The sequence below is a fragment of the Planococcus citri genome, chromosome 4 (genome assembly GCF_950023065.1).
Source record: "Planococcus citri chromosome 4, ihPlaCitr1.1, whole genome shotgun sequence".
In the NCBI taxonomy this organism is placed as follows: domain Eukaryota; kingdom Metazoa; phylum Arthropoda; class Insecta; order Hemiptera; family Pseudococcidae; genus Planococcus; species Planococcus citri.
Genome location: NC_088680.1, coordinates 69,261,995 through 69,271,604, shown reverse-complemented (window position 1 = coordinate 69,271,604; position 9,610 = coordinate 69,261,995). Strand labels below are relative to the sequence as shown.

General features: G+C 32.9%; 1 protein-coding gene across 1 annotated transcript; it reads right to left on the bottom strand.

The window, feature by feature from the left end:
- Positions 1-1,211: 1,211 nt before the first annotated feature.
- On the bottom strand, positions 1,212-7,332 carry LOC135842287 (uncharacterized). Its single transcript, XM_065359666.1, has 6 exons — positions 7,063-7,332; positions 6,852-6,947; positions 6,602-6,774; positions 2,198-2,410; positions 1,946-2,086; positions 1,212-1,847 (listed from the first exon to the last, which is right to left on the bottom strand). Exons 2-6 carry the CDS (start codon positions 6,945-6,947, stop codon positions 1,271-1,273), a joined length of 1,200 nt encoding a protein of 399 aa, XP_065215738.1. The 5' UTR covers positions 7,063-7,332; the 3' UTR covers positions 1,212-1,270.
- Positions 7,333-9,610: the final 2,278 nt, after the last annotated feature.

Genomic DNA, 9,610 nt, shown 5'->3' with positions numbered 1-9,610 from the left:
GCTCGACTTTTCATAATAAGTACTACAAAAATTGAAAGACATCGTTTAAATATTCAAAAAACTGGAATGAAGGTTCTTTTTTACTCTTGTTTTATGAACCCTGTTTTTTAAAATGGGATTTCAACTTGCTAGAGGAGGGGAAAATGGTACACAAAGGCTTTCAATTTTAATAAAAATTTTAAATAGAAACAAAGGTCGAGTGACGTATCGATTGTTACTGATTTTGAAGCGCTGAATTCAAATATTGACTTATTGTGTCTTGTCGATTTTCAATATTTCGAAGTCGCTGAGTTTGAATGCAAAATCTGTGAATTTTTTTAATTCAAATTTTGGATAACATAGCATAATACTTAATGAGTTGAATTCGAGGTATGCAAAATGACAATTTTTTTCTCATTTTTATCTTCTGGTCGCAAAATAAAAAATTAAAATGTTTCTAAATCAGATTATTTACGTAGCTTAAACAATAATATTGACGTTAATTATTAAGTTGGTGTGAATGGATCGTTTATTCGACGTTAATGTTTTGATACACTGAATGATGCTGCACTCTGGAGATTTAAAATATCATCGACAGCGTTATCATATTCATTGGCCCGTTCCCCTTTTGCTATGTACATTGAGATGTGTACATTGACCATGTGGGTTTGTTTTGCTCGATTCATTTGCACGAGTTTCATAACTGGAAGCAGAGAGGGCGCCATTATTTTGAATTTAAAAAAATAGTTTGAATATTTCCGTGTGAATTTTTGTTATGGAAGAAATAATAATGCGATCAATATTTGATTTTTCTTAAACTGTTATAAAAAGTGTACCTATTTGAATTTTTTTCATTTTTTAAAAAATGTCAACATAATTATATTTTTACTTGAGATTATTATTTTAAAATGCTCGCTCATTTCTACCAGAATTTTAGGTAGGTATTTGGATGAAAAGTTAAACTTACAAATTTTAATTTTAATTCAAATGTTGCGAACCGTATACTACCTATCATTTTGTTGATAACCTCTGAACTGACAATATGTTTTCTGTCGATTATAAAAATAATTATATACCAGACTTCTAAATATTATTTTCTTATCACTCGAACATACATATTGAAGACATTTTTATCAACGTACTTTCGTATTTCGGTTTCCCCCAAGTGCAATAATTTAATGTAACAGACTGTGAGAATAGGTACTAAAAATAATTATACGATACTGAAGCGATTAACATTATATCGGTTGTATATTTTACTCATCAGACACTCGAAACACATCACATCTTATCAGTAATAAACTACGTAAGTAGGAATAAGAGGATACTTAGGCTTATTATTCTCAATATACGCAATTTTACCCGAATACCGGTGAAAAGAACTCACACCCGAGGTAGGATTTCTCACCCAAACATGAGATAAAACAAATTTCGTTTTTTCCTGATATAAAATCACACCGAATGGTCTATCGACGATGAACGGCTTGTACGAAGTTTCTCGATCAGCTGGTCGAATCGACGAAGATTGGTCACAAATAATCGGGTCATCTTTATTTATGCTGGTGCCGTTTCCATTCAACGTAATCATGGCTGAATTCATTAAGGGCACAGAGTACTCGATGTTTTCGTTATTTTTATTTACTCGTTCGAGTAGTTCTAGATAATCTGGACCTTTAAATGTTCGGAATAAGTCCATATCTAAGGAATGGTTGAGGTAGGGCAGCACGATAGTCACAGCGAAGTCTTGGTTATTGAATGGTAATCTGATGGATTCGTATTTTAGCTCGGGGTTGTTATAGTAGCCGATCTTTTCTTTGGCTTGGAGCACCTTGATGTCGATTTCTTTTGTCGGTGTTTTGAATTTTAGTCTGTGGATTTTTTCAGGTATGAATTAAACAATTTTATAGGTGTATGTGCAGATGAATGGCATCGTATAGACATTTTAGGTAATCGAATAGGTACTTACGTTTTTTTGATATCGTCAGAAATCTTGGGCTTATTCCAGCATCCAGAGAAGGTGAACACAGTGGTATGAAAACTATTCATTCCAGACATCAGAGGACTTTCTAGTTTGGGTTGTGGTTTTTTCGTAATGCTACTAAACCATCTGAAGCATAATTATTAGGTATAATGTAGGTACATAATGATTAGAGAATATTACAAAAATTTTCATTTTTTTTTTTTTTTGTTAAAAACGAAAAATTTTATTTTTACTTACTCGTTGAATTGTGCTACAATCGACTCGCTGTTGTTTGAGGCAAAAGACATCTCATAAGCTTCAGCGTGAAAACGTGTTTTTACATCGTTTAAGTATTGCTTATTTGTGCTTTTTTCGTCGTAAAATATGGCATTCTTGAATTTCAAGTTGACGTTGGGTGAATCTTGCAAAGTATCTATTAGGTTTGCGAAGGAGTAACCTATTTCGAGTAATCTGCGAACAGATTTTAAATATTAGAAATGACTTCTTTAGTGGAAAAATATTGAGCTGATTGGGTCAGGACTCAGGAAATTAACCATAGTTTGCTGATCTGATTCGATATGCGTTGATCTGAATAAATATAATTTTTGGTTTGACTTTCATTTTTTGATTCTTCTTTAATTTCATCTCGATTCTCAATAATTTAATTCGGAGTTTTCGTTTTCATTTTCAGTTTTTGATTCTTTTTTTTTTTTAGTTTTTTTTTTATCTTGTTCTCGATGGTATTCGAGTTTATTTTTAGGTTTTGATCTTCGTGTTCGGAATTTCAAATTTAATTTTTTTAGAACCTTTTTTCATAAATTTTTTTATTTGGTTTTTTGTTTAGAATTTCATTTTCGTTTTTTCTCAAGTTTTTATTTCAATTTTCAATTTTTGTTTAATTTTTGGATTTTTATTTCATTTGCAGAATTTTTAATTTCGCTTTAATTGGCATGAAAGAATTGTATCAGCAAGGATGAGATTGAAAAAAGACTTTCTTACAATAATCAGAGTATATGCACCGGAAGAGGGAAGAGAGGAACAAAGCAAAGAGTTCTACGAGCAACTACAGAGGGCAGTACAAGCAGTAAATCCAGAAGATAAATTGGTAATAGCCGGAGATTTGAATGCTCAGGTAGGAGATAAGCGGGTAAAGACAGTAACTGGTATGTATGGAGCAGAAGGAATGAATACAAATGGGAAGAGACTGATAGATTTTTGCACTTTTAATGGACTAAGAATCATGAATACATTCTACCAACACAAGAAAGATCACAAGATGACATGGAGCAATACAAGAGGACAAAGCTCAATGATCGACCATTTTATAGCCAATGAAAATGCCGCAAAGAAATTCTTGGATGTAAGAACATACAGAGGTCTAGAAATAGGCACTGACCATCGTTTTGTTCAAGGAGTAATGAGAATGGAAACAACAAGAATACCAGCCAGGAAAAATGAAAAGATCAACACAAGAGCCCTGGATGACCCAACCAACCAATGGCTGTACCAAAGACAGATGAACATCATTAGTCAAGAGATACCAACAAGCCAGGACGTAGAAGAAGAATGGAGAAATATCAAATCCATTGTGACAAAAGCGGCAAAAGAATGGGGTGAAAAGAATAAAGAATTGGGACAATGAAATCCAAGAACTCATACAAAAGAAAAGACAGGCATTTAGAAAATTCATGAGCACAAAAAGTGAGGTTAATGGTGAAGAATATCGAAAACAGTCGGCAAAAGTCAAGAGAAAGTCCAGGAACTTACAGAGAGAGAGCTGGGAAAATTTCATCACATTCCTGGAGCATGACACATACAAGTTACGGCCAAAGGTGTACAAGATCATAAGGAGAATTGACACAAATTTTCACGAAAGAGTGGGTTTGCCAAAAATAAAAATCAATGATGCAAAGGAATATTTTGAAGAACTCTGGAGTGATGAAAACGCACAAGACATAGAGATAGAAGAAGAAATTGGAGAACCAGAAGACAGAATTTCATTTAGAGAGCTACAAGAGGCTTTGAAAACAGCAAAAAATGCAAAAGCTCCAGGAGAAGATGGCATACCAACAGAATTGTACAAATATGCAAGTGGCGAATTTAAAAGAAGACTACTGGAATTCCTAAATAGGATGTATCAAGAAGAAAAGGTACCTGAAGATTTCAAAACAGCAATTGTAATACCACTGTTCAAGAAAGACGATATGTCAAACCTGAAAAACTACCGAGGAATAAGTCTACTCAACACCTGCTATAAGATATATGCGAAAATACTGGCAAAACGACTGGCAGAGCATGCAGAAGAAAAGCTGTCAGAAAGTCAAAACGGATTTAGAAAAGGAAGATCATGCACTGATGCAAGTTATACAGTAAAACTACTGATGGAAAAAAGGATCGAATACAACCTAGAAACACACATGTGCTTTATAGACCTGGAAAAGGCATATGATAGGGTTAATAGAAAAAAACTGTTTGAAGTCCTAAAAGATGAAGAGATCACATATAAAATGCGAAAGGTGATGAACAGCATATATAAGAACACTAGAATAAGAGTACGAATTGGAAATAAACTCTCAGAACAAGTAGAAATAAACGGAGGAGTTCGCCAGGGATGTCCACTGTCTTGTGTTTTATTCAACATGTATATGGATCACATGGTAAAAGAATGGCAGAAAATGAAGCCAAAAGGAATCAACACAGACAGAAGGCAAGAAATATCAACAGTATTATTCGCAGATGATCAAGCAGTACTAGCCGAAACAGAAGATGACCTACAGAGATCAATGTATAATTTAACAAAGACATCAGAAAAGTATGATATGAGAATATCATCAGAGAAAACAAAAACAATGGCCTTCAAAGGAAAGGAGCCAGTAAGAAGCAAGATTGTAATAAATGGAAAAATCATTGAACAGGTCAATAATTTCAAATACCTGGGAAACACGATATCATACCAGGGAGAAGTAGATGTTGGTGGAAACGATTGCAAAGTTCCTGAGAGTCACAGGACTGATAAATAGGACCCTGAGAAGCAGTAAGGTGCGAAAAGAAACTAGATTGAAGGTGTACAATACCCTAGCAATACCAATGATGACTTATGGAAGCGAGGTATGGGCACTGAAGAAATCTGATAAAAGAAGAATAACGGCAGCAGAGATGAAGTTCATGAGGAGAACGGCAAGAAGATCACCAAAACAGGTCCTTTAATATACACCAACGGGGAAGAGAAGCAGAGGGAGACCAAGGAGGAAACTCACGGATACCTCAGGCTCATCCTCAACAGGTTCCACACCGCAGCAGACAGGCCAACAGGCGTACCGCTTATAAGGAAACGACGACGACGACAACGACGGCTTTAATTTTTTGGATTATATTTTCAGTTTTTAATTTTACTTGTTTTCAGTACCTATATTTAATTTTTGATTTCAATTTGAGTTTTCATTTTTTTGGTTTCATTTTCAGTTTTTAATTTAATTTCAATTAATTTTGTTTTTAGGTTCTGATCATTTAAATTTCATTTTCTGTTTTTTCTCAAATTTTCAACATCATTTTCAATTTTTGTTTTATTTTTAGTGTTTTATTTCATTTTCAGAATTCTTAATTTCGCTTTCGTTATTGAATTCGATTTTCAGTTTTTCAATTTTATTTTTAGTTTTCAGTGTTACTTTCAATTTTCGATTTCAACATTAGTTTTCGTGTTTTTTTCATTTCATTCTGAGTTTTTAATTTAATTTTCGTAGCTTTAGTTTTACTTTCACTTCTTGATTCTTCAATAATTCCACCTCTAGTTTTTGATCTATTTTTTTTTCAGTTATTTAATTTCAAGTTTTCTGGTTTAGTTTTTTTCAGTTTTTTATCTTGTTCTTGTGGTTTTTAATTTTATTTCAATCGATTTTATTTTCAGTTTCTGTTCTGTGAGAGGAGGGAGTGGTGGTAATAACTGGAGCCGAATAGATGATAATTGTATCAAGTTTACCGTATAAGAGAGATCAAAAGACCATACCCATCGCTAATTACCTAAGGACAGAGTAATTGAAAGGCTACCAAATTTGTCATTCCCTGACTCACCAAGTAATAATTGACACACTACGCGTACGTGCGAAACCAATTTAATTAAAGCGAATATCACCGAATTTTCCGAAGCTTAACAAATTTTCCGAATAATCACTCTTGTCGCGAGTCGAATACGATCACGAAGCAAGACCAATAGAATACTAATGTTGGAATTATCAGAACTCTGTACTCTGTACATCGTTCTACACCCCCCGAAGGGAAAAGAGAGGAAACACAGCTAGTTACACTAGCAGTGTGGCCATATTCCTGCCTGTAACAGTTCTTCATGTTTGGAATTTTGAATTTGATTTTTTTAGAATCTTTTTCATAAGTTTTTTGATTTTATTTTTTGTTTTGAATTTGATTTTGTTTTTTTTTCAAATTTTCCATTTTGTTGTTGTTTTTTGTTTTTAGTGCTTTATTTCATTTTCAAATATTTTTGATTTCACTTTCATTTTTAAATTCTACCCTACTTTTAGTTTTTTAATTTCATTTTCAATTTTTTTATGTCAATTTCTGTTTTATTTTCATTTTTCTGGTTTATTTTCATTTTTCAATTTCATTTTCATACCTATTAACCTAGTTTTTAAATTTTTGAAACTAACTTACCTATTTTTTGGAAAATAAAGCGCAGCCGCTCCTTCGTAATGAGATCTGATTTCCATTACATTTCTAGAAGTAAACAATGCCAAAGGAATTAATTGAAGGTTTTTATCTGGCATGGTTTTGTTCCAATAAACTCGACTGTCATTGAGTATTTCTTCGATAGTCGTATTTTGAACCTGAATACATAAATTATTAAAGGATACAAAAAAAAAAAGAAAATCATTGTTTTGTTCGTATCTAAAGAAAAAATTACCTCTAGTTGTCGTTTTGTCAAACTATTAGCATTCTGTGAGAAGGTGGAAGTGAATAATTGCACTAGTAAGGCGAATGATATCAAGATTTTCCACATCTGCGAATTTACAAACACGAAGTGTAGAAATAATAGGTATATTAAACTCGAATATTTTCAATTTACCTACGGAAAAAAATGTAAATTCATAATAAGCCACTTTGAAATTTCTTACCTTGTGAAATTTGGAATATTGTTGGTATCTGTATCTGCACAAAATATCACTGCATAAATAACAATAATGGTTATTGAGATTCGTTGAATTTTACTAAATTATGTTTCATTCACTCGCAAGACCAGATCAGTTCTTCGACAAAACAAAATAACCTGTTTCTATTCATATTTATATTCTCTACATTTCCTAGAAGATTAACTAAATACTCGTAAGTTGTTTTTAGGTAGGTAGGTAGGTAGTTAGCGGGTACCATTAATAAAATATGATGTATTTTTGATAATGAATTCTGTGTTCACTCATAAATAATAAATTATGTGTACTTATGGAGCATCCAACGAGAAAAGACCTTTTCACCTTGCACATTAACTGATTGTATGGAATAGGAATAAATGATCACAATACACGAAAAACCCAGACCTTGACTTTGCAGTGCTGATACTGAAGTTCATTTTCTTGATTTTTTTTTACCTACTTACTTTATTTTCGATAAGCTTCAAAACTTGGAATACTACGTAGTGAGATTTTCAAACATTTTAAGATCATAGAAAAATGCATTTCTTTGAATTTCGTGGATGTTGAATGAGAAATTATTGAGAAATCAAAAACCGAAAATAATTTTGAAAACTGGGAATGGAATAAACAATAAAAAATTAATTTGGTAATTCTGAAAAAAAAAATCAAAAACTGAAAATAAAATGGAAAATAGAAAATAGAACAGAAAAAATCGAAAATTTGAATTGAAATTTTAAAAAAATTGAAATTGAAAATGAAATTAATTAACTCCTAAAAAACAGCTCTCAAAAGAAATCGATGAGGCTACTCAAATTTTTGTAGATTTAGAAAACGCAAACTTAAGAACACTAAAAATACCTAAAATAAAAACTGAAAATAAAATTGAGGAAATTCTATGATCAAAAATTGAAAGCTGCAAATGAATTCGTAATTTTTTAAAATTAGACCAAGCCAAAAATTGAAGATTTAAAATCAGAGTGAAATCAAAAACTTGATTTGTAGCCGCAATCAAATGTCTTAAGAACTAAAATTGAAATCAACAACTCTGAAAATTAAATTAAAATATCTTAAACATAAATGAGAAACTTAAAATCGAAAAATAAAATTAAAAAAGTGATGACGAAATCAAAAATTGAAAATTTGATCAAAAACAAAAGCAAAATTGCAAACTCAGGAAATGAAACGGAAAACTTGAAATAAAATCCAAGAAAACTGGAAATGAATTTAATATTATGTAGTTTTGAAAATTAAACTAAAAATAAGAAATGAAATGGACAACTGAAAGTGAACCCAAACTGCCTCCAAAAATGAACAGTCAATAAATCTATCCATCCCCAAAAATGAAATTGAAAACAGGAAATGATATACCTACTGAAAAATTTGATCAAAAAGTGAAATATATTATTTAAAAGTAAAAGTAAAACTGAAAATCATCAGAAAATGCAGTTCGAAACTTAATGAAAAAAAAACTGCAGATGAAATGGAAAAATTTCCATGAAAAATTGAAAACTGAAAATGAAAAAAGGAATTCTCAACATTAAATTAGAAGCTGAAAATGAAAATCGAATACTTAATGAAAGTAAAATCGAATAATCTAAAATTGAAAATACAAATTGGAGGAAAAATCAAAAACTGGAAATACCTAAAATCAACAACTCAAAATCAAATTCAAAATCTCGAAAACAAGATAAAAAAGTCGTAGCAGTCTGCCGCTACGTAAGAGCCAAATTTTTGTGCCAGAAACATTGAGGGCACTTGAACTACTTGCACCCTCGCTTCGCTCCTGTGCTTCGCCTGTGTTTAGGGGGACTACTGCACCCCCCCTTGGGCTTCGCCCAACAACCTCATACACGTGTTTTTCATGTTCTGCGCTTCTCTTGAACTACTTGCACCCTCGCTTCGCTCCTGTGCTTCGCCTGCGTGTGGGGAGACTTCGTCCCCTCTGCACCCCCTTGGGCTTCGCCAACTCTCTACTTCCTCCTTCAAAAAATGTGGTAACAAACCTGTCTTGACCCTGGAAATGGGTCAAATAGGGTTGGAAGGTTGAAACCTGCAAAAGGTACTTCGGGTACATCCTCCCAATGTACTGTGAAAATTTGAACCCTGTAGGTCAATTTGGAGGGGCAGTAGGTTTGGCTAAACGTCCAAAAACCTGCAAAAATCCCCTTTTTTTCACCCTGGAGGAGGGTCAAATGGAGTTGGAAGGTTGAATCCTGCAAAAAGCACTCAAGGGTCGCCCTCACATTGTATGCTGAAAACTTGGACCTTCCAGATCAATTTTAGGGGTGAGGGGGTCAAAAACTGGGGTCAAATGTGGTTTTTCCCACCTTAATCAAGGTGAGGATGACCTAGGAAGCTGAAATTTGGATATGTAAATCACAATGGAGGTACTGACCAATTGTATGATTTTGGACCTTTTTCATGTGTTTGGGGTCATATTATGCCCCTCCAAAAAAATGGTCTTTCTGTAAAAATGGGGTTGGAAGGTTGAAACATGCAAAGACACTTCGGGTACATCCTCCCAATATACTGTGAA